This window comes from Anser anser (assembly GCF_964211835.1).
Source record: "Anser anser genome assembly, chromosome: 16".
NCBI lineage: Eukaryota > Metazoa > Chordata > Aves > Anseriformes > Anatidae > Anser > Anser anser.
The window spans coordinates 8,839,344-8,863,396 of record NC_139737.1 but is presented as its reverse complement, the minus strand read 5'-3'; the positions used below and the strand labels follow the sequence as shown (position 1 = coordinate 8,863,396).

Sequence of the window (24,053 nt, the reverse complement as noted above, 5' to 3'; positions counted from 1 at the left end):
GCTGCTAAGGCTTAAAAATAAACCTTTTTTAAAAAAGCTTTGCGTTCTGCAGGCAGTCCATCTCATTTCACACAGCTGAGGCTCACAATACAGACACACTTGCCCATTTGGCCCCCGAGATTACCTCTGTGCACCACCTCACTTCCGCATGCAGAACACAGTTGCGAAACAGACAGCTACATGCACTCAACTTTAAGAAAAGTTAAGCCTTTTCTTAAAGGCCTCTTTATTTTTAAATTCCTTCAAAACATAAATTAGTTTTAACAAATCAGATGCAAAACACCTGCATTTTCAATTAGCATATATATTTTACTGTATCAATCACAGCAACCTCATACAGTAAGATACACAAAAATAGAGCATGGTATCACTTCAATTCAACACAGTTTTGTAATACAGTATTCCATGACATATATACACAGGACTTTTCTTTTCCAAAGCAAGTCTAGTCCCTGCTATAGTCACTGTAAAAATTACGTGGCATCACAGTTTTAGTTATTCACTGTAGTGTGAGTAGCCATATGGAAACTGAACTAGTGAACTAGAAGATACACTGCAGAACAGCCATACGGGCATGACACTTCAGAAGATGAACAAAAAATAACCACTGAAATGAAAACCACCCCTAGACTGAATTTTAATAGTAAAATTGTTCTTAAATTCCTCATTATATACACAATGTATCTACATTTGTGTTATATTTATATATATATATATTTATAAAAAAAACATACAAGAATTTGAAAACCTTAAAATCATTCACCTAAACAATATTTACCCCCAACCTTCAGGGTCAGCAAGGCAATGCTTGCCTAGAACATTATGTTCAGCTGCAGTCGCTTGATTCAGAAATTTCCCTGATTGCTAAACACACACCATTCGCTTTGTTTCTTAGTGCAAACTGTACAGTGACTTATTGTTCTTAGCCCCCTGTAAGACTCAGGTTTCACCTCATTTTCCATAATACTTCTGAGACCCATTTATGGCTAAAATTATTTTAGCTATTTTACAACATTAGCCTATATAGTTCCCCCTAAACCTACCTCAAGCCCTCCCCCCACCCCCAAAAATCAAGAAAAAAAGACCATTCATGCATGTCTCTGTCACACAGGGATCAATGAACATTTAAAGTTTAGAAGCCTAGACTCTAACAGTGTTTAAAAAAAACCCTAAGTGAATTATTTTAGTGCAAAGTGGACTACATAGTTTACAATTCAGCTAGAGTTTGTTTTTTTTTTTATACAGATACTTTAAACACATTTAATTCTGCACATCAGATTAGGTTGCCTGATAGTTTGTTCTAACTAGCTAGTTTGAATAAAAGAAGTTAGAAGGATTCTTGTGGATTTTCTGTAAAGAAAAAAACTAAAGCCTATTCATAACTGGGTGTTGTTTGGGGGGGTCAAACTGTACAGAGTCTAGTACAATGGAGTCCTGGTTCTCAGCTACGGTTCCTATGTGCTACAATAATACAGATAAATACTATTATCTGATTCACATCCATAGTTGTTAGGTTTACTTTAACAGGATTCACAAATGAGCTCTGATTTTTAACCAGGCCAGTGCTTTACTTGCTGGACTACACTACAGACTTTGCAGTGAATTTGGACACAAGCATAACATCAATACTTACAATTCCCATAACCACAAAGAAAAAGCGTGCACTGAGAACCAAAATCTTGCAGTTCTTAGACAAGACTCCATCTAATTTAGTGGCAACCTTATCAGAAGGAAAAAAAAATGTTAGATTAAAAGAAATTGATAAGAGCCAATAACATCAGTCTGCCACAGTGACCATAACAAGCTGTGAAATACAGTACAAGTAAAAACAAAACGCCACCTGAACAAATAACCCAGAGAGACTTCATAGTTATAATGATTTTACCACTTTTAAAAACTCAACATATTAAATATTTATTAAAAATAAACTGTTTCCAAATTACCTATTTACAGTACAAAGAACAGTACTTAATACATGTGCAACAGAAAGTGAAGAAAATCGGTACTCATCTGGAAGGACGACACTCTAGGCATAATTTAAGTGACATGAACACAGGTTCACCTTTTTTAAAATACCATACAGTAAAAACCAGGATGATATTGGCAACACTAGAAAATAAAGCACATATTGTTCGGATTATATAAGCTTGAGATAAACAACCGGGACATAAGGGGAGAAGGAAGAAACATGAAGATGAAAAGAAGAGATGCTGTGGTGTTTGCATTTCGGAGATCAAGAAATGCAGACACACTTTGAAAAATAGTCCTTGTTGGCAAAACAAGCCATTCACATATTTCTTGCACATTTTAAAGTCATACTTTACCAAAAACCGGCAGTAGTTCCATCACCCCCAGAAAATGAGAATCTTATTTCTTAGAGCCTCGCATGGTTTCCTTTGGGCAAGATGACTAAAATGGTGTGAAAGGTGTGATGTCACTTTTCTAAAATGCAACAGCTGCCAAGTTTTAAAGAAAAATGTGCTCTTCTCCCCCATTTCAATTGAGAAGGAACGATGATTTATTTAGGAGTTACCTAAATTATAGCAGCATGAAATCTAATGTATCTGCAGCATTTGGTAAGCCACAAAAATCAAGAACTGGCACCCGATCACTGAACCATGGTTCCAAATATTTGGGCATGTCATTTCCGTAAGAGGTCAGTGCTTTTTTCTCATCAGTGGAGTCAGAACGTGAGTTGTGATAGCCCTTTCCCCTCCCCTTTTCCTTCCCCTGCAAATCAGACCGATCGAGTCTATCTATAAACTACGTGGGACAGCTGGGCCGACTTATAGTTTAACTGATTGTTAGGCATGAATCTGTGAAGCTCGCTTTTTCTACAGCAGGGATCGTAATAGTAAGCACTGAGGCAAGTGTCACATGAGACTTTTGAACAAAACGTGCAAGTGTTTGCAGCTCCGGATCGGTTACAAAAGCCACAGCGTGAGGTGCCTGAAGATTTGGATTTCGAACTGAACTGAGAAGCCCTCTCCTGACTCTGAGTCTGTGACGTGTACTGAGATTTCTCTCTTAAAGCAGATGCAGGAGACAAGCCGTCGTTTGGAACCGGTTTGATGGAGTAGGTGCTCTGTTTCACCACTGGATAATCCTGCCTAGAGTTGAACAGATTGTCACACTTTTGGCAAACAGAAGTGCCACAAGGTACACCACAGTTTTGGCACTTGATGGAAGCTGTCTCTTTGGCTAGATGGGCGCGTTTGTGGTAAACAGGGTTGGCATCGTTTCTTAGCAGCCAGACATCAGGTTTAATAGCTTCTTGTCTTTTAAAATTTAACATACTTCTCGAATCGGGGTCAGTATATAAATCTAAGTCCTCTTGAGCAGAAAAATAGGAGCTGTAAGGGACATTTGTTCTTAACATGCCGTTGTGATGAGATGAAGTTGGCAAGAATTCATCAGAACATGCATGTGGGGAGCTTGACATTGTCAGGAGAGAGGGTGACGGACGGATGATTTCGTCCTTAATGTCATCTTCCGCATCGACTAGAATTGGTTCTTTCCTGAGACTCAAAGAGCTCATCAAAGGCGGTTTCTTATTTTCCCAGTAATTATCGTATGTGTCTACTGATTTAGAAGGCTTGCTCACCTTCGGCTTGAAGTAATCTTTAGAGGCCCGTTCGCTTGCTGACTTCTGAAGCACCATGCGTGCCATGGAGGTGTTCAAGTTTTCCTTGCACTCTGCACGCCGCTTCATGGCTTCTGAGCAGCCTCTAACATCTTCATTGCTGTTTTTCCGTTCGTTTATGACATCGATCTCCGAGTAGCCTTTATCCTTCACTTGCAAATGAATCTCAAGAAGCTGCTCACATTCCACTTTGGCCAAAAAGAGCTCAAATGAAACCATTTTCACCTGAATGGCATCAACCTGCTCTTTGAGCTTATACGTTGTTCCCAGTTCTTGGACATAGCCCATGTAGTTCAGAATCTGCCTTACATCATCTTCAGTTAGAGCAGACTTCACATAATAAACGAAGGGTCCAGTGTAGGTCTAAGGAGGTGGGGGGGGAGAATAAAAGGAAAACTAGGTTACAAATTCAGCGGACGAGATGTTCAGATAGTTCAGTGACAGATACTACAGAATTAAACAGAACGACGACAGAGAACACATGCATCTCCCATTTCTGCATCCCTCCTGTTCAGCAGATGGAAATTCTGCATGAGGCAAATTCAGAGTAGGAGAACTTTCGTTCAAGCTGAAAGCCTGATTAGCATAATGTCCTCCTTGCCGATTTAATTCACTATCCTGTACATTAACTCTTATACGTACCAGCAATGTCTCTGTTTAGAAGTCTAGCATAAAAGCCAAAAGGCAGAGATTTAATGTATTCCCCCTGGACATGCGACAGCTGAAGATAACAAGAGCTCGGCATTCCTGCAAGAGCACCGCAGCCCTCTTCTATCCAGGTTTAAATATACTCAGATGCACTCTTCTGTGTGGGGGTGTCTGCGGGTGTATAATTACTATGCAACTCCAGTGCCTGTTTTCTTTAATCTAGTATCAGGTCAAGAGTTTCCACTAAAAAAGCCCAAAAACGGAGAGGAGTTTGCACGAGCCGAAGTTCCCTTCGCACCTGCCATACCTGAGGTACGCTGTTAACAGCTGGAGTTGGTCGGGGTCACAGGGAGGAATAGCCTGCCCGTCATGTCTTTGTAAAGAACTGCTACCGGATCCATAAAGCACAACCGAAGCCAGTAGCAGCAGCGCGTCAAGACATACCCTGGCTGGATCAGCCAGCACCAAAAAGGCCAGAACTTAAGCACAGTGATACAGATACAGCGAAGAAAGGCACAGCCTTCTCTTAGGAGAGAGAAGACTCTCAAACGTCCCTGCCCACTGCAGGGGGGTTGGAACTAGAGAATCTGTAAGGTCCCTTCCAACCCAAACCATTCTATGGATCTATGAAATGCACCATTAACGTTCAAATTCTCTGCTAAACTGCAAAAGCGTCTTAAGAAAAAAGCAAAAATACCCATCACTGGCGCACACAACCTGCAAAAGACTAAAATAAACCAAAAATGTTTTTATCCAACTTGCAAGCCTCAAACGTTCAAGTCACCTGCAGCATCCATTATGGAAACGCTGCAGCAGCTTTGAGTAAGAACGTAAGGACAGGCCACAGATAAAACAGAAAATCGTCAGCAGAGAACTCGTAGCTGACTTCCAGCAGTCAAGCCAAGCAATGCACGAGTTCCTACACCTCACTGTGAGGTCCCGGCATGAAGGATTTAAAAGTGCATTAAAATCAAAATTTCATTAATTGAGAACTGACAAGCTACACACAGGAACCCCAGCAAAGCGTCAGCTTGAAAGCCTGCACTGACTGTTAGTGCTCATGCTGCATTAATAGCTGTTGCAACATCAAACCAAAACTATGGGTGAGCTTAAACACAACTTAATCACTCACCCTAGTAAAAGCATCTCTGAGTAGATGTTAGGGACAGTAACAGGACAGGTGAGCAAAAACCTTAAAATAAGCTCTTCTTCTATTTTATAATTACTTTAGAAATGCAGACAGAGCTTGTACTTTGCTGTCGGGACAGCCTCACCAGTACAAACTTTGCCTTTTACCTTTCTTACAGCTTCTGTTTACCAGCTCTACACACAGTCACACACATACATCAGCCTAACGTGCAGGAAAAAGAGTCATCTTAAGGGAAACGCATGGAATGTCTTAAAAAAGAAAAATAAATCACGTTCTCACTACTGTCACACAAAAGATGTCTTACCTTAATATTTTTGAACTCCTTTTTCCAGGGATAAAGAAAGAGATTGATTCCAACTGTCTCGAGCATGCTGAATGCATTATGGAGAGAATGTAAACTTGAGGATTTCAGAGCTCTCAGTGAGTTTTCAGCCATCTCATAAAATTTTATCAACCGGAATCTATAAAAGGGATCAATTTTGGGAAGGCAAAATAAGGCGGACGCTGCCACTCGCAAATACTCATCATTAATAGGACGCTGCTTGTTGTCAGAGACACTCAGTTTGCACTCATGGAACTGTACATACTTCCTAAATAAATCGTCTTTATATTTTGTATCCATTGAAATCAGTTTTTGTCTCACGCCTGGGAAGCTACCTCGCCTCTCTCATGGTTGTTCGGCAGTGGGCTGGTTATCTGGCATTAAGAATCCTCAGTAACAGCAACTCCTCTGGAACAGAAATTGAAAACAAAGACAAGTCATCACCGTTGCATAAATCCCAGATGTCCCCAGCATCTATTTGCTTCACAGGATTCTATAAAATGGTTCGCAGAGCAGGAGCTCCCTGAACAGCCTCTCCAGGTCTCTGAAAAAGCGCAGGCACCTACAGGAAGGCTGGTGTCCTGCTTCTCCCTGGCATTCGCTACTGCTTTTTCCAGTCATCCACCTAAAACAGAGCACAATAAACCTAAATCAACGTCTGATGAAAGGAAGTCCGTGTAGGCGCGTGTCCAGCTTGAAGATTCCTTGGGCTAGGGAGACAAGGCAAAAGTAACTCACAGCAAAGGACTGAGAGGAAAAAATGAGGGTTTGTTGTTGGTTCATTTGTTTTAGGACTTCTCTCGTTTGACCTCACCCTTTCAGTTCAAACAACTTACGCAAACATGATTTTAATCAGTTTTTCTTTCTTTTTTTTTTTTTTGCCCTGCACAGCAATACAGAGATTAAAAAATCCCACAAAGTTTCATTTTGCTCATATTGGGAAAGCATCTGTGTTGTTTTTTTTTTTTCCCCTAGTAGCACAGGACAGCCCACAGACCGAGCAGATTAATGCACTTCACCTTTTTATTTCTACCATTTTCTAGGCTTTTGACTGCTGCTCATCCACCTGATGGCACGCCCGGGCCATCCCTGTGCCAAGTGCTTTGTGGCCACCCTACAGAACGCGCTGCCCCGAGCACTGAAGTGCAGCTGAAGCTTCAGCTGAGCGCTAGCAGGTGCAAAGATTGCAGTCTTTCCAACAAAGACAACTACAACTGCCGTTTTCAGCTGTTTTATCACAACACAGCAAAGCCACTCCTGCTTCAACACCGCACAGGCTTCTGTTTGCAGGTCCAATTGCTTCTTCACCTTACTGAGCTCCTGTACTACACAGAAGAAGCTGGTGCCCAAACAAGCCTCTCCGCACTGCCGTCCCAAAGGCAGGTAAGCAGCAGGCCAACAGACTCTCAACTACCCGAAAACCCTGAGATTAAAAAGCAGACCACAGGCTTTCATTGTTAAATAAGCCCAACCTAGCACTTCCCAACCGTGAACCAAGAGGGAGAGCACAGAAGTTGAAGTTAGTTCAGCCCCCTCCATGAGCAGTTCTGTCTCTCTCCCCTAGCTCTCTCCTCCTGAGATTGTACAAGATGAAGTCTGTGGACAAAACCAACCACATTTCTGCTACTTAGCAAGAAGAGCTCTACGAGAGAGCTTCAGAGAACAATCCTCGTTTGGCACATTGCTAACACGCCCTGAGGGTAAGCAGGGATCTCGTGCTGGCAAGGAGTTGGATTAAATGCTACAATTCTGCCGTCACCAACGTTAATAACTACTCAGCGACAGAGCTTGCTTGTGTGTACGAGACCTCAGGGCGAGGAAAGTCCCCGCAGGAAAGGAAGGGACTTAGCGAGACCCCGTGAACTGTGACATTCAGCAGCGCTGCCAGCCCCAGCCCTGCTCGCTGCACACATGCCAGAGCTCACGCGGCCGAGAGGCGAGGCACCATAGCCAAGGCAGGGAGCCCCCGCAGGGCTGCTCCTCTGCCCGTACGGGAGCACACCGCGCTCACCGGGGCAGCCCGCACGCGGCCACCCGCCGCGGTGACGGGGCCGGCGGGGATCAGTACGGCGCTACGAACGCAGCGGCTGGCGGAGCGGGTGAAGCAACGGGGGCTTTGTTGCGGATTACCAACGGAAAGCTTCGGAATCCTGCGGAAAGGCGCGAGCAGCGATCTGCCCGAGGCCTGCGAGGGGCGCAACGGGGCTGCGGCGCTGCCGGGTCGGAGCCCCGCCGAGAGGAGCGGCGACGGGGCCCGGGCTGCGCGGCCCCGCACGGCTCAGCCCCGCGTGCGGGAGGGGGCGCGGGGCAGGCCCTTGTCCCCCGCGCCCCGATAGACCCGCGAGCACCGGGCCTTCGCCAAACGGTTAATTGAGAATTCGGCTCACCGGGACCCAAGGGCCAGCCGCTCAGACCCAACGCGGCGCCGGGCGGCACAGCGGGGCCCCAGCACCCCCGGCCCGCAGCCCCGGCCGCCCGCAGCCCCAGGACGCCGCCCCCGCCCCTCAGCGCGGCCCCCTCAGGGCCAGGCCCGCCCCCGCCGCCCCCTCACGCGCCGCGCCGCGGCGGGCCCGTCCCTCACCGCTCCGCTCCGCCGCCGCCGCTCTGCCAGAAGCGCGCCGTGACCCGGAAGCAGACGCGGGGCCGCCCCCGGCGGCTTCCGGCGCCGTGCGGCTGCAGGCGGCAGCTGGGGCGGCCCAGGCACGGCCCGGCCCGGCCCACGGCGGGGGAGCGCCCCGGAAGTGGATGGTGGGGGAGGGAAGCCCCGCCTCCCGCTGTGAGGGGACTTCCGGCGGGTGACGTCATGCGGCGGGGCGGCCGGGGAGGCGGGAGGCGGGGTAGGCCCCTAGCAACGGGACCCGCCCCTAGCAACAGGCCGCACCCGTAGCAACCGACCTCATCCCTAGCAACTGTCCGCGCCCATAGGGGTTAGGCCACGCCCCTAGTGACAGACCACGCCCCCTAGCAACCGACCCCCTCCTCGCCTAACCCCTCCTGTCTCGGCCCCGCCCCGAGTGGGCGTGGCCTCGGGAGGGCGGAAGGGGCGTGGCCGTGCCGCGGCCGCCGGCAAGATGGCGGTGGCGGGGGGCGGCGGTGGCTCCTCGGCGTCCTGCGCGCCCTCCGCCCGCGGCCCCGAGCGGCCCGACCCGCTGGCACGGCTCACCTGCCCCGTGTGCCTCGAGGTGTTCGAGAGCCCCGTGCGCGTCCCCTGCGGACACGTGTGAGCGGCCGGGGGCGGGACCGGGGGGGGCTGCGGCCGGGCTGAGGCCTAGGGGATAGGGGTCGGGGGCCGGGCCCAGGCCCGGGGTCGGTTGGGGCCCTCCCGGCTGGGCCCTCAGCGCCTCGCCTCGGCCTGGGGGGCCGTGGGGGTTGAGGCAGGCGTGGCTCGCTCATCCCCAGCTCACCCCACCTGTGGCTGCAGTAAGGCCTCCGTGAGAGACAACACCACCAAAATCTACTGTTATTTAATCTTTTCCGTAGTTTCCTCTACTGGAGGATGCGGAGGCTGAGTGTAACCGGCCGTGGTGCTGCCCCTCCCTGGGGCTGGGTGCCAGCAGGGACTGGGCTGCCAGGAGCATTCCTCCTGCCGCTTCTCATCTTGGTTTCTCTTTCCCTTTGCCCACCCTAGGTTCTGCACGCCGTGCCTGCAGGAGTGCCTCAAGCCCAAAAAGCCGGTCTGTGGCGTCTGCCGCAGCACCCTGGCGCCTGGCAGCAGGGCTCTGGACTTGGAAAAGCAGATCGAAGCGACGGAAACCACTTGTAATGGCTGCAACAAAAAGGTACGGGAGGACTTCAGAATGAGGTGTGTGTGGTGTGCCTGTGCAGCACTGCTGTGTCCAGGGAGGTGAATCGCTTTCTGCTTTCTATGGAATTGGGTCAAATTGTTTGTTTTGCGAAGTGCTGCTGGTATTTTATATTGGCAGCACCCAAATGTTGATGTTCTTGCAACAGTTTTTTATGTTCAGTATTACCTGCCGAGGAAGTGGATTTCAAGTGAGAGATGTTGATATAAAAATAATAGTAAAGTACTGCTTCTGAAGTTGATACTGTGAGCTTGTGGGAGGACCATCACAGTGAAATAGTGGATATGATTTTAGATAGTGATCACTTAAGCTCTTAAACAGAAGCTTATTTGTTTCGTTTAAAACAGTTGAGAGACCAACTTCACTTATTTGGGCAGTTATGTTCTGTAGGGGTGCTGTTGGTGTCCTGCATGTCAAATACGTGCACGGCATCTTCCTGTTGGTTCCTTCCTCTTTCTAAAGTTAGGCTACTTAGCACTAACTAAGTCTAGAACAGAGCATTTTAACTGATGGCAAAACAACAAGAAAAGGATAACTAGACACCAAAGTGAGAGCAGCACTGTTTGGTTGATTTCACTTTTAATTTCTGGGCAGTGTTCTTTTCATCGTTGCAGCCAATAGAAAACTGTGGTGTGTTGATTACCAGTTGTTCAACCTGTAATTGAATCTGTGCTACAATCTGTACTAAAAGCCAAATTATTTTTCATTTATTGTCTCTTCTCCTCAGCAATGAGGTAAGCAGGCTTTTTATAAAGTACATTTTCTCATGTTATAGCGTGGGTTAAGTCAAGTAAGCTGTCATAAACAGTACTGTATTTGTAGACTATTACAGGCAGCAAAGTTACAGGTTAACTAATCTGTAATCTTAAAGCTTTCCACCTTATCAGCTGAAATGTCTTTTTTTTTTTTTTCCTGCTTTAGCACTGTCTGCAGAAAGCTGCTTTATGCGTTTTTTACTTTTGCTTAGGATTGCAGAAGTAAGTGCAAGTAATTTAAATTAACGCTGCTGTGTGATTGTTACCTCCACAGATGTATCTCTCAAAGATGCGCAGCCATGCAGCTTCTTGTTCAAAGTACCAGAACTATATCATGGAGGGTGTGAAAGCTGTGACTAAAGAACCACTCCACAACACCAGGTAACCTGCTCTTCTCTGGAAGCGCTCGCCCTTAAGATCACAAAAAGAGGGCTGTTGCTGAAAAATCGTTAAAAAGTCTCAAACTTGATCCCTCTTCTGAGAAGAGGCCTTTTAGCTTTTTTTGTTTTGTTTTAAACTGCGTTACGGTCTTTCATGCAAACTGTAGAGTTTTGCAGTAAAAGCAGACTTTACCTCTTCACACAGTTCGTTCGTTAATTGTTAATCCTTTCGCAAAAAAAAAGTTAATCCTGTGACTGACTGTGCCTAAGCAAACTCTTCGCCTTTTCTATGTAGTCTATGCACAAGACAAGATCAGGGTACCTGGTAGAAACGTTTCTTTAATAATAACTGTCTTTCTGTCTCTTAACGCTAGTAACTTATAATGGAGGGAATCTGGAGCTGACTGCAGTTTGCTTATCTCTGTTTTAGCATGCTGGGTGGTACCCCGTGCATTTAAAAAGTAAAAAATAAAAGAAGGTGATATGTGTCGCTTGTAGGCTTTGCAGAAGGAATATTTTTATGTAAAAATGTATGATATTAAGAGTTCCTTAAGGTATCATTAGGGATTAAAAGGCTGATTCTTGAAATTTGCTTGTCTTAATTGCATAGAATAATTTTTATTTTTAGTTGCTAGTAAGGTAACTTCAGAGTAGTGAATCCCAAATCTTTCAACTTTGCTAAAATGATAGATTGTTTTGTACATTGAACTCCATGGAAATAATAGATCACTTTTTTTTTTTTCTTCCTCAAATAGGAACTTCCCCAATCGCTTTACCTTTCCTTGTCCGTATTGCAGCGAGAAAAACTTTGATCAAGAAGGACTAGTTGAACACTGCAAAACATTGCACAGCATGGATGCAAAACAAGTGGTAATAAAAAGTCTTGGTGCAGGAATTGCAATGAAGTCTAGTCTTAAATCCCTTTGAAACAATGAATTAGAGACTTACTGCTTGAAGTTAAGTACATGTTTATAATTGCTTCTGTTAAAGTCAAATGTGGGGATGCTGTTCATGCATTTTCAGTTCTACATAATTTTAATCTTGCTTTTCGGTACATTCTCTGAAGGTGACTAGTCTCAATTCTTATTGCATCTACTTTACATATTCGTCTCGTATTTGGAAAATGGTAGGCTTTCAAAGTAAACTAGGTGCAATAACAAACATACAATTAATACAGTGTAATTAAAAAATTTTCTCTGCTGTCTTCAGTAATAAGGTATTAAAAACTACTGTGGAAAAAATGATTGAAAAAAATATTCTAGTAGTCTATATCTGGGGATACTGTATCTCCTATAAAAGTAGTTGCAAAACGTGGAATTGAATTAGAAGCTTTCATTTGTCTTCAAAGTTCTTTGAAATTCCAAATTTATTTAGGGAAAAAAATGATTGGAGAGAGGTGATCTTTGCAAAGGTGACCAAGGAAACTTCTCTGTCACTGAGAAATGAAGCCTGAAATCTTCTAAAGCAAACAGCTGTGATCGATTCTAATTTCCAATATGTGGAGAGAAGACTAAACTGTTCCTGTTCAGAGGTCTAAGACCTGAATTTAAATAATTCAGGGTTACCAGAGGCTTTTGTGAATAACCCAGCAAAGTAACTGATGTCACTTTGCGTTCAGAATAGTGATAGTTATGAATCTCACTCTTCGGTTTTCCACACTGTCTTTGTCCTACCCTTTCTAGTATAAATGTTGAAGCACTTAACTGTTGGGGCTTAATTGGCTTTTTTTATTTATTTCTCGAAGGTTTGCCCAATTTGTGCCTCAATGCCGTGGGGAGATCCAAATTACAGGAGCGCTAACTTCATGGAGCACCTTCAGAGACGACACCGGTTTTCATATGATACTTTTGTGGTACGTGTTTCCTCACCCTTGGAATACGTGAGCCTGATGACTCTTAAAACCCAGCTTTTTTATGTAGCCACTACTGTAAAATGTAATCCATGCAGATGGTATCATGAGAGAAGTTGGATTGCTGGCAAGTCAGAGGAGACAGCTGTTCTTGTGTCGTGTTAACCAATATGGCTCTTGCAGTAAAAGACTTTCTGTACCCTTTGTTCATAGGATTACGATGCTGATGAAGATGATATGATGGCACAGGTTTTGATGCGTTCTTTGCGGGATAAATAAAAAAGAAGGCTAATTGTCAAACCAAGCTTCCAAGAGAGGGAAATGGCCAGCATCCTTGCACTTCTCCCTGTCCATGCCAAGATGAACTCAGGCATCCAGAAATATGGAAGACTTTAATCTTAGTTTTGAATCCCCATTTGATCTTTCTGTATCATTCTTGGTTTTTTAGTAACATGACTCTGCTGTTCAACCACGTAAGGCTAATTTTCTTATTTGCTTCACACAAAACTTAATTGTAGGTCAGCGTGGAGGAGACAGGTCTGTTTTCATTCACATCTGCCTGTCTTCTGATTGCTTTTTTCCAGTTGTGTTCATTTGACTAAAGCCAGAAATACTGCAAACTGACTGGCATAAACTAGCTGGTAAATCTCTTCTTCCCTGATCTTGTTTACATTTCTTAAATGATAGTATAAGAGGTGTATTTGTGGCTGTTTTCCTTTAGTGAGACCCCTAGGTGCTAACTCATCATCAGATCAGTTCCCATTTAAAGTGGCCTGTGATTTCATGTTTACCAGTGTTTGAATTCTTACAGGCAGCCTCTCGGTTATATGGAAAACATGTCTTCAGTATGCGTTTTCAAACTACAACCTTCCTTAGCAAAACTGTTTGCAGCTGTGTAAGAAACTAGTTCAAAACATTTTAGTTCTACACCTGATTATGATTTTGTTCCATACTTTGATCATAATTTCTAGCCTGGAAAATAGAGCTTTGGTGTTAGCTAAAATGCATAACTTTCAACTGGTACAGCAAATATTAATCATATTTGTTGGCCCTATTATTAAATCAGTGTTTAAAAAAATTGGTTTTCTAGGAATCTTAAGCCTTACGCTTATAGGGGAATTCAGAAGCTTTCTCAATATCCGTCTTCTATTTAAACTAAGAATTTCATATATATCTATATATTCCTAGTTGTTCCATCCCTCAAGGCAAGCTGGTAGCAAAACTTATAATCCGTAGCACTTGCACAGCACTGCCTTCTGCGTTACAGATTCTAACGAGTATTTTGAATTCCTGTTTTCATTTAAATGTCGCTAAGGTGGCTGAAGCTGTACTTAGATTGTTTTCCATAGAGAGAGTATGGAGGTATAGCTTTCGAAGAAAAAGTAAAATATAAACAAAAGTTCGAATTCATAGAAAATGGATACTTGATACTCAGTTACACACTTTTACTGTAGAGCTTCCTTTTTAGTTTAACACTAATTGCACGATCAAGATGCTGAGATCGAGCAATGTGAGAGACCTGAACGGAACTTGCAAATCGGAGTCGTAGTGTTGAGATGTCTGGTCTAATTTAACTTGGCATGCCTGATTGGAGCAGTGGGCCTGCATCGCCACAGAGCTGAGTACTAATTAATTTATTTGACCGATACACTTAATATCTTCACACACTGCAGACTGCAGCATAGCCTTACCCTTAAGAAATGAAACGCACCCCAGCTAAAACATCTTGATTAAACTTTGTGTCCAGCAAGTTTGTGTCTTCTAATATATTTAGCTCGGTTTAGGTGTGTTTTTCCCAACGTGGTAAGGCTGGTATAGACTCACACTGAGGTATCCGCTTGGTGACTGGAATCTTAGTCTTAGGAAAAAAATACATCAGTGTGGGAAAAGTACTGTGTTTTGGGGCTGGTTATTTCTAATGCTTGGTCTGTGAAGAGATTACAATGTGCTAGTGGTTGGGTAGGGATTTCTGGGTTCTGGCTAAAACAAAGTTTTGTGATAAAGATTGGCCCGAGTCTAGATTTCTGCTACTGTTCTAAGTGCACTTCCACGCAATTCTGACAAAATGTTTAAGGAGCAGTTTGAAGCTTCTGAGCAATTACTTTTGTCATGTTTTTGACTTTTGAAGACAAGTTATAAATAAAGTTCATTTAACTTATAAAACCCTACCTTCATGTCAGCTTTTGCCATTTCTTCCTCCTGGTCCATAGACTTCATTTTAGCACCTCCCTAAAAGCAGTTTCTGATGGCTGTGTAAAGCTGCACAGAGCACGCTAGGAACTGGGAAACGTTGCAGAGACTTCACCTTTATCTCAACGGGCCGTTTTGTACGGGTTCATTGTTAGTAGCAGCTTCTTCCGTAATCTTCCAAACAATGGAGCAGATGGGTTATGAAAACCAGGAACCCATCTGAAAATGAGCTCACGCGATTCTCATCTGGCTGAGAGCAAGCGCTGCTGGAGCTGGGCAGAACACTGCAGGTGGGGTCTGGTAGGCTAACGTTCCTGTAAGCCAGAGCAACAAACCCCTGGATTGCCTTGGTGAGTCGGGAAAGGTCGGCTGTCCGGGAGGGTTTTGCTTTTTAGCGGAAATCTTTCCAACTCCTATGGCTTTAACTCCTCTGCCTGTCAGGTTTGTGATGTTCATATCCTTGTGTTGTGACGAGGAGGTGAGAATTGGCTTGCAGCACCGCTGGGTGAGATCCATCTAGTTGCTCAGGCAGAGTGGTGGTGCCCTGTCTGTACAGAGCTGTTACCGACTACACAGCTCGGGTTTGATTTCCTTCACCTCACTGCTTGGAAATTATTTCACATGGTACAAACCAAAACGATTGGCTGGAAAATGCACAGTAATTCTACTTTGATTAAATTTGTGTGCGAATGAGGAGCGATGTTTTGGCACCTCCTAGCTTGATAGCAGCGGAATTTATAGCGCTGCTTTTTCTGCTGTGATGAGCGTCATTCATACAACCACTCAGGGAAAGCGAGCTGTAGATCTCCACTTAACTGCTGAGGAGCTTTGTGTCTGTGCTGCTGACTTCATCAGCCTAACAAATACAAACTTGTTTACACGCAGGGATATCTCTTAGTGGTATTTGCTGATTGATTTTTTTAAAAGCCATTCTGGTGAGAGGCATGTGTGTTGTTCCACCTTGATTCATCTCTTTGGCGTGCAGGAACTCAATTTTAAAGGCCTTATTGCAGAAGGGGCTGGTTTGGGCTCCTAAATCCCGTGAAGTATGACTGCAGGAGAGCCAAGTGCTCTGCCAGAGGAGCTGCTTTCACCTCGTCAGCAGCTGATCTTGTGGCCGCGCTGAGTCCCAAAGGCCCATTGTTGGCGGTAATGCAATCGGGCTGCCTTGGCCTGTGAAATGCCCAGCGTCTGGCACAGGGAGCCAGCAAAATTAGCACATAGGGAGAGGGACAAGAGGGGAGGAGACGAGCATGCATTTAGGCTATTTTTTTTTTTATGAATCTGTCTCTGGTCAAACGGTGGCCTTAAGCTGCTGATAAATTTTGATGCCGGTATTAATTGCCTAACAGGATCAGCATCACTTCATCTGGAATACCCGCACTAAATCCCTCTGGGCTCCTTGCCCTGGGGAACAGCCTCTTGTAAAGGCCCCTGCCCGTGGTCAGGCGCTAACAGCGTGGCCTGGGTCCCGGTGCCCGTGTGACAAAGGCACAGCCAACCTGACAGAGGCACGCGGCCACCGCTGAGACCGGCACGGGAGGGATTAGCCTCGCTCGGTCAGGACTGCTAAACTCAGGCGTGGCTTTGCCAGCTGCCCCCGGCCCGGCGAGGCTGGCGGCCTGCCGAAGCGCTGCGCCCCGGGGGCTTTTCTCCAGGGCCCCGGCGGGGGCGCGCCGCCAGCAGGGGGAGCCCCGGGCGCGCCGCCGGGACCCCGCTCCCGGGGCCGCTCCCCCTCGGCCGGGGGGGCGCAAGGGGCGGCTGCCGCTCGTCCTCCGGGATCCGGATTTTCCCTCCGGTAAAAGTGTTTTTGTTTGTTTGTTTGTTTGTCTGGCTTTGGTGGGTTTTTTTCCTTTTTTTTTTTCCTTTTTTTTTCCTTTTTTTTCCTTTTTCTTTTCCTTTTTTTTTTTTTCCTTCTTTTTTTTCCCCCACGTGCAGCCCTGGGGAGGGCTCCCACCATCCATCCGCCACCCTGCGGGACGAAGGGGTTTCCCACAGAGAAAACCCCCACGTCTTGGAGTGGCCCCAGCCCCATCGCCGCACCCACGGGGGGGCCCCGGACCCCCCCTATTGATCCTCCGGGGGCAAATCCCAGGGGGAAACACCCGCGGGAAGCCGAGGGCAGTCCTGCAGCAGAGGAGGGAGGGATGCGGCTCCAAGCAATGGGGCGGGGGGCTGCAGCTGTGTGTGCCCCCCCCCCCCCAGCTTCGCTTCCACTTCTGCATTTGGGGCGGGTTGCGGCCAAACAGCGCCCAGCAGGTGCCGGGCCCCGGGGGGGCAGAGCTGGGGCTGGGCAGTGGGGAGGGGAAAAAGGGAAGGGATGGGAAGGGAAAAGGGGAAAGGAAGAAGGGAAGGGATGGGAAGGGAAAAGGGGAAAAAGGGAAGGGCAGAAGGGAAAGGATTGGAAGGGAAGAAGAGAAGGGGAGAGCAGGGAAGGGACAGGGCGGGACACAGAGGTCTGATGCCCGGCTTCCCCGGGGAGCATCCCCAGGGATCCTGGGCTGGACCCAACCACATCCCACGGGCACCCCTGCGCCCCAACCACCCCAAAGCCAAAGGAACCAGAGGGCCCCCAGCCCACGCGGCGGGGCACAGCAGCCCGCACGGAGGACCCCAAAACCCCCTCCCCGCGGGCACCAGCGGCGTGTCCCAGGTCCCCGACCCCGGTCCCCGATCCCGGTCCCGGCTCCCCGGCGCCCGCGGCCCCTCCGCTCCCCCCGGCCCGGCCCCGGGGCTGGGGCCGACACCTGCCGGGCTCCCTCCCCGCCCGCCCCATTGGCTCCGGGAGCCGGGGGCGGCCCCGCACCGCCCTCCCCGGCCCCGCACCGCCCCCCGGCCCCGATCCCATATTAACGGGCGCGGCGGCCCCGCGGCGGGCGGCGGCACCGGGGGCTGCAAGATGCCGCGCTCCTTCCTGGTGAAGAAGCACTTCTCGGCCAGCAAGAAGCCCAACTACAGCGAGCTGGAGAGCCAGACCGGTGCGTGCCGAGCCGAGCCGAGCCGTGCCGAGCCGCCCCCGAGGGCTTCGGGCTGCAGCACGGCGCTGGGGCGCCTCCTGTCCCCGGGGGGGAGCGGCCGGGAGGCTTTTTGCCCCCCTCTGGGGGGGGTTAATTTGCTAATTGCCACGGGTGGGATGGGCTCCGGGGTCTCCCGTGCTTCTTGCCCCAGGGGAGTCCCCCCGCGGGGTGGGTGGGGGAGCGGGGACCCGACCCCGGGGGCTCCCCCCGTGGGGTGGGTGCGGTGAGGTCCCCGCGATGTGGGGCGGGATGGGCAGGGACCCTTCTGCCACCTCCCTTGCCATGGGGTGCTGAGCTCCCGTGGGGTGGGTCTGTGTTCCCCAGGGTGGGCTGCTGTGCCCCGCCGCGTGGGTTGGGGGCCCTCTGGTTCCTTTGGCTTTGGGGTGGTTGGGGCGTGGGGGTGCCCGTGGGATGTGGTTGGGTCCCGTTGCCCCAGGGGGGGTTGCACAGCCCCGTAGCAAGGCTCAGGCACCACGTTCTGCTGGGTGCGGAGCCCCCCGTGGGGTGGGTTGGGGTCCCCTCGCCCCGCTCAGGGGCTGGGCACCCCGCTGAGCGCTGCCTGTCCCCACAGTGCTGGCCGCCCCGCTGCTGTACGAGACGTGCCCGCTGTCCGTCATCCCCCCGCCCGAGGTGCTCGGCCCCGGTGCCTACTACCCGCCGCTGGTGTGGGACGCGGGGCTGCTCTCCAGCCTCTTCCCGGCCGGCCCGGGCACCGAGGCGGAGGCAGCGGGCGGCGCGGCGCCTGCCCTGGACCTGACGGCGCTCTCCAGCGAGGAGGACGAGGGCAAGAGCTCGGGGCCGCCCAGCCCAGCCTCGGCCCCCGCTGCCGCCGAGCGGTTCCGCTGCGCCCAGTGCGCCAAGGCCTACTCCACCTTCGCCGGGCTCTCCAAGCACAAACAATTGCACTGCGACGCCCAGACCAGGAAATCCTTCAGCTGCAAGTACTGCGAGAAGGAGTACGTGAGCCTGGGGGCTCTCAAGATGCACATCCGGAGCCACACGCTGCCCTGCGTCTGCAAGATGTGCGGCAAGGCCTTCTCCCGGCCCTGGCTGCTGCAGGGCCACATCCGGACGCACACCGGTAATGCTGGCTCTCGCCCCTCTCCCTCCCTCCCTTATCGCCCCCGGCTTCCCCGCTCCGCAGCCCGAAGCGAATCAGCGGTTGGGGTGTTATCTCGGAAGATAAGGGCTTCCCAAACCCCCTCGGCACATCTCTAAAACGTCCTTTAAATATCCTCCCGGCTGGAACCGAGCGTGGGGTCAAGGCTCGGCCCGTAAATCCGTGCCGCGCCAGCCAGCCCTGAGCTGACGGCACGTGCTCACCCTGAATTTCACGAACCGGGGCTGTGACGCACCACTGGGGTGCTCCCCACCGTGCCAGCAGCATCCCCGCCTGCACACCCAGCCCGCCACCGTGGGCTCCGTGCGCTCCCCGGGGCACCAGGAGGTTTGCGGGGCGCGAGGTGCGTGGGGCAGGTGCCGGCGGCCGCCCCCTGCACCTGTTGTGCGGGGCCGCAGCTGCAGCCCGCCCCGCGCCTACAATGCATCTCCCGAGCATCCTTTGTGGCGCTACCGGGACAGTTTAATTGTCGCTTGGCACTGATTTCACACCCTCTCAGCGTACTAAAGATGACGGCTGAAGGAAGCCGGGAAGACTCGATTGTGCTTTCCAAATTGAGCATAGGCGTTTGTTTCCTCCAAAAGAGCCTTTGAGGGGAATTCACCCTGGCCGGGCTTTTCAATGCGAGCCGGGAAGGAGAAGGGGGAGCGCGGGCGCGGAGGAAATAGCTGCACTCACCCTGGAGCCGGCGGCTTTCAGCCGCTATGATATAATTAACAGAGCTCCGCTTCCCTGCCGCCCCGCAGACGGCTCCCTTAGCTCAGGGCCGGAGCTCAATGTCGTGGCTGCATTTGTAAGCCGAACTGCCTCGCCGCTCGCAGATGTTCCTGGCGTCGTTTTTCTGGGGTTGCGACCAGAGGTTTTTCTGTGAGCAGGAAATTCCCAAGTCCGAGGCTTTCCTCTGAGTGAATGCAGGCCGGGCAGCGCTGGCTCTCGGGCGAATAATAACAGCCTGCATTCCTTTTCACGCCGCTCCTCGCAAACTTTGGCTAATGAATGCCCTGGTCTTTGATATTCTCCATGTGTTGATGCACTGGTTAATTGGGAACGTTTCTCTTTGTCTCACAGGTGAAAAGCCCTTTTCCTGTACACACTGCAACCGGGCCTTCGCTGACCGCTCTAATCTGCGCGCCCACCTGCAGACCCATTCAGATGTAAAGAAGTACCAGTGCAAAACCTGCTCCCGGACTTTCTCCCGTATGTCACTGCTGCACAAGCACGAGGAGACGGGCTGCTCTGGGACGCGCTGAGGCCCCGGCGCCCTGCCAACACACAACTCGTATCTTGTAACTAGTGTCTGTAGGAGTTAGTTGCCTCCTGTCGCCATTGCCCGCCGCCTCGGGCCGCGCGCAGCCCCGCCGGGCCCTAAGGGACTCGCGCTCCTCCGCTGGTGCCTCCTGTGCAATCCTAAGGCCTGATCCTTCTCCCACCTTGGACGTCCGAGGGCACGGGACCGGACTCGTGCTTGGGTGGCAAACGAGAGCCCGAAGCCTCGCGCAGCCGCAGCCCCCGGTGTGGGCGATGCCGCTGGGTGCCCGGTGCTGCAGGCGCTCAGCACCGTGCAGGGCCAGCCCCCAGCCCTGGCCGTGCCACCGGTGTGGAGCATTGCGACTGGGAAGCCTTGGGGGTTGGCTTGGTTTTGTGTTGGTTTTTTTTGTTTGTTTTGTTTTTGTTTTGTTTTTTTACCATAACCACTCGGTAACTTTTAAGACCCGATATTTTTGTAACGAAGGACAAGGAGCGTTAACGCAGCCCCCCCCCCGCCCCGATTGTATATATGCCGCCTATAGAAGGTGTAACTATGCAATAATACAGTATCACATTAGTTGTGAAGCAGCTGCTTCTCCCCAGCACAATGACAATTTGCAATGCCTACAAGATTAACGGTGTCCATAAAAGGCATTGGTAGCCATTTCAAACAAGAATCCTGTTTACAGAGCAGCTATGCACTCAAGCACCTGTTAATATGACTCTTAACAACTGCTTTTCAAGAGAACTGTGACTAATAGCAGGCACTTGTCAGCTGATACAATGGTGGCCTGTCCAGAGGCTGCCCATCGACAGGTGTGTGCCAAAAGTGCTATTTATGGTTATTGACAGGTGCCTCCTGAATGCATCTTTCTTTGGACCTTGTTTTCACCGAATCATAACAAAGAGGATGTTTACATTTCAAAGGTACACTGGTATTTATATTTTTGTGCCACGATTTTGTACTGATGAAACTTTTTATATAATTATATACAGTTTATTGATATTCAATAAAACGGTTAATTTATAATCTCGTTTTCGTGGGTGTTTTGGGTGGACGCATGGCTGGAGCTGAGCAGGGTGCAAGGGGGGATTGCTCCAGCTCCATCCCGGGCCGGGGTCGCATTTTGGGGAGCGGGGTGCTGAGCTCCAGCGGGGTGCTGGCAGCCCTCCTGCTCCCACACCGCGCTCCTGCCGCCGGCTGCAGGTGAACCACAACGCTGTTTGCACGGCGGGGTCTGCAGAGCGGTTGCCTCCTGGGGAAGGAAAAGGTAGGCTGAGTCAGTTCCTGCCAAATGTGCCGGGGCTGGGGGAAGGGGGCAGCTGTGCCGAGACATGGGCTGACGGAGGGGGAGGCAAGGGGGGGGCTGTGACGCGTCCCGTAGGCTCCACGTGGGACGGCACGCGGGTGGCCGGGTGGGTACCTGCTGTCCCTTGGCGCTCCCCAACGCCGCCGCCGTGGGGACGAGCAGGGCACGAGGCGCCGCGGTGAGCCGGTGTGGGCGGTGTGGCGGCGGAGGTGGCGCATCCTGTTGTCACCGCAGAGCCCGTCGGCGCGCACTGTGGGGCTGTCCCCCTGCACTGCCCGCAGCCGTGGGGGACAGGTGCTCCAAGGCCACCCCAGGAGCCTGTCTGTGGGATTTTCACTTAACAAAGCCGTGCCACCGCTCCAAACCTTGCACCCGCCCAGCGACGGCTGGATCTGGGGCACGTGGCGCAGCGCGGCCGCTCGTTCCTCCTGCCTCCCCGCAGGGCTGCAAGTTTGTCCTTTCGCCCTGCGCTTCCTCGGTGCCATCCCCGGGGCGTTGTGTTCCAGCAGGATAAAGGAGCCACCCCCAGCTCTCGTCCCCCCAGCTCTGCGCGCTGGAGGCCTGGCCCGGGCGCTCGCGTCCGGCTCCCCACGTCTCCCAGGGGCTGTTAGGGAGCAGGAAGATGTGTGTGGCTGTAAAACGGAGCAGAGCTGCTGCTTGGCCCTTCTTTAATTAAGAGCTCTCCCGGTATAAACTGACTTTCCCAGCCACGTTCGATTCATTACTTTATTATTAAGCAGGACAGGAAGTTTTGGGTTTTGTTCTCGTGTGTGCTTTTTTCTTCCTTTTCCCAACAGGAAGCGGGGGAAGGGCACTAATTACTTTCAGCTTTCCATCCATAAAATCCTGGCTTCGCAAAAGCAGCTAAACAGTTAAAAAAAAAAAAAAAAAGCCCAATTTTGAGTAAGGACCACCTGCGGGAGCTGGGAAGGAGGGTCAGGGGGCTGATAACCAGGGAGCAAAGCCTGCGGAGCCCTTCCTGCCGGGGAAGCGGTGCGGGCACCGGGCTGGGATCACAGCGCTGTTGGCTTTGCGCCTCTCTCAGCAGGCGGGAGCCCTGGGTTGCTGCCTTTGGGCATCGAGGACCCACAGCGTGCACCTAGCCACATGCACGGGCTGTGCCACCCTCCTTTCCCCTCCTTCACTGCTGCCACTGACTCGGAGAAGGGATTTGGGCAGGGCAGCACCTTGTGGGATGCTGTGGCCCTGCTCAGATGCTCCCTGTTCAGGCTGCTGCATCTTCCTCACGCTGGCGCTGACCCGGGGAATCCTGCCAGCTCCGTTTCAATGGGGTTCGATTAATATTGGTCTGGCAGGCAATGAGAGTTGTGAAAAAAACTTTTTTTTTTTTTTTAGCAAGCTTTGCTGCTCCCAGTTGTGCTCCTGGCTTTGTCCAGAGGCTGGCTGGGCCGCAAGGCTTTCAGAGAGAAGGTACAAAATGGGTGGAGGACAGCCGAGGCTCCCACTGACAAATCCCGCTGGCTTTCAAACACAAATGCAGCCTTAAAACATGGGGAAAAAAGAAATGCTGCCTGCTCTGAATCACAAAGGAGCAGCCCACTGGCACTTGTGCTGCTGCTGCATCTGCTCCATTCGCCCTGCCCGGGCGGCAGCCTGGCCCCCGCGCCCTGGGGACCCCCAGTGGCTCCCGGGTGTGCCCGGGTCTGGACGGGCTGCGGCACCGACAGGGTGACGGTCGTGGCTCTGAGCCCCTCCTCTCCCGACCAGCTGCTCCTTTTTCTACTGCAGAGATGTTTCTGAGCTCTGCACTGAGGTGTGTTGGGGTGCATGGGGAGCACAGGGCTGGGACCGTGACGAGGATGCGCTCAGCTCCATCCTAAACCCTGCAGACGTGGACAAGTCCCCTCTGCCCTTCCCACAAAACCAGGCTAACCGCGCTCTGCTACCTGCACGCCATCGGGCTGGTGAAGGATTGCACCCAGGAGCTGGTGTTACGAGGAGTTGCAGTGGTTTTCCCATTTCATTTTCATGTGAAAATCCCCAGAGTGGCAGCCCTGGCTGCAAGGGGGCACAGAAGCAGCTGCGGCATGGTCCCCTGCCCTTGTCCCCTTGTCCCTTGCCCTCTGTCCCTGCCTGGTGCCGCATGGCGAAGCCAGAGGGTTCATGGCAAAGCCCCAGCAGTTTTTCCCTGTTATTTCCCCTTCTATTTTAATGCCACAGGAAATAAACACCCCGTAAAGCTGCTGCCCGGAGCCTGGGCGTTTCATCCAGGTAGATCCGCTGCAGTTTTGGTGGCGGGGAGCTGGGGTCGGGGGGGGGGGTGGGGGGAGAAGCCTGCTCATAGCGGGAGGAACCATTTGGTGGCCACCTTGTGTGACCATCTGTAACAGATTACGGTGTCAGCGCTCATAAAAGCCGGGATTCAATCAGCCTCCCCCAGGTACCGGGGGGGCCCTGCCGGCGGGGCGCGGCGCGGGGCGCGGGCTGTGCTGGCTCCGCGCGCCCGGCGGGGCGGCACGCTGCCGACGTCGAGCTTTGAACTCCTCCTTTTCATTTCCACGGGCCTCCGCAGGACCTTTAAGCGAGCACGTACGGCCCCCCGGCTGCTGGAGCCCATTCAAAGGTTCAAGGGGAAACCGCAACGTTCGTTCTCTTCC

The 24,053-nt window shown here is 50.7% G+C and overlaps 3 protein-coding genes across 9 annotated transcripts; 2 read left to right on the top strand and 1 right to left on the bottom strand.

The window, feature by feature from the left end:
- Positions 1–288: 288 nt before the first annotated feature.
- Positions 289–8,643, bottom strand: SPATA2 (spermatogenesis associated 2). Of its 7 annotated transcripts, none has more exons than XM_083801165.1 (4): positions 8,345–8,643; positions 6,029–6,171; positions 5,746–5,902; positions 289–4,006 (listed from the first exon to the last, which is right to left on the bottom strand). In XM_083801165.1, the coding sequence occupies exons 2-4, from the start codon at positions 6,061–6,063 to the stop codon at positions 2,753–2,755; spliced, it is 1,446 nt and encodes a 481-aa protein (XP_083657291.1). In that variant the 5' UTR covers positions 6,064–6,171; positions 8,345–8,643; the 3' UTR covers positions 289–2,752. The 7 variants fall into 7 exon arrangements, with proteins under 7 accessions (XP_083657291.1, XP_083657288.1, XP_083657289.1 ...); XM_083801162.1 differs by adding an exon at positions 6,330–6,388 and having other exon boundaries at positions 5,746–6,171; positions 8,345–8,641; XM_083801163.1 differs by lacking the exon at positions 8,345–8,643 and adding exons at positions 6,330–6,388; positions 8,151–8,167 and having other exon boundaries at positions 5,746–6,171.
- A 151-nt stretch (positions 8,644–8,794) lies between these two features.
- On the top strand, positions 8,795–14,718 carry RNF114 (ring finger protein 114). The gene is made up of 6 exons (XM_083801167.1): positions 8,795–8,983; positions 9,392–9,542; positions 10,596–10,702; positions 11,457–11,571; positions 12,446–12,553; positions 12,764–14,718. The coding sequence occupies exons 1-6, from the start codon at positions 8,835–8,837 to the stop codon at positions 12,827–12,829; spliced, it is 696 nt and encodes a 231-aa protein (XP_083657293.1). The 5' UTR covers positions 8,795–8,834; the 3' UTR covers positions 12,830–14,718.
- A 2,841-nt stretch (positions 14,719–17,559) lies between these two features.
- SNAI1 (snail family transcriptional repressor 1) lies at positions 17,560–21,155 on the top strand. The gene is made up of 3 exons (XM_083801166.1): positions 17,560–17,718; positions 18,329–18,838; positions 19,946–21,155. The coding sequence occupies exons 1-3, from the start codon at positions 17,640–17,642 to the stop codon at positions 20,125–20,127; spliced, it is 771 nt and encodes a 256-aa protein (XP_083657292.1). The 5' UTR covers positions 17,560–17,639; the 3' UTR covers positions 20,128–21,155.
- Positions 21,156–24,053: the final 2,898 nt, after the last annotated feature.

Bases quoted from the DNA above. Each gene is read 5' to 3' on its own strand.
- SPATA2 (XM_083801160.1), bottom strand. From the start codon at position 6,063: ATGGATACAAAATATAAAGACGATTTATTTAGGAAGTATGTACAGTTC. The intron at 4,007-5,745 runs GTAAGACATCTT...CCACCTCCTTAG, and splicing joins AGGAGTTCAAAAATATTAAG to ACCTACACTGGACCCTTCGT.
- RNF114 (XM_083801167.1), top strand. From the start codon at position 8,835: ATGGCGGTGGCGGGGGGCGGCGGTGGCTCCTCGGCGTCCTGCGCGCCC. The intron at 9,543-10,595 runs GTACGGGAGGAC...TTACCTCCACAG, and splicing joins GTAATGGCTGCAACAAAAAG to ATGTATCTCTCAAAGATGCG. The intron at 11,572-12,445 runs GTAATAAAAAGT...TATTTCTCGAAG, and splicing joins GCATGGATGCAAAACAAGTG to GTTTGCCCAATTTGTGCCTC.
- SNAI1 (XM_083801166.1), top strand. From the start codon at position 17,640: ATGCCGCGCTCCTTCCTGGTGAAGAAGCACTTCTCGGCCAGCAAGAAG. The intron at 17,719-18,328 runs GTGCGTGCCGAG...CTGTCCCCACAG, and splicing joins CGAGCTGGAGAGCCAGACCG to TGCTGGCCGCCCCGCTGCTG. The intron at 18,839-19,945 runs GTAATGCTGGCT...TTTGTCTCACAG, and splicing joins CCACATCCGGACGCACACCG to GTGAAAAGCCCTTTTCCTGT.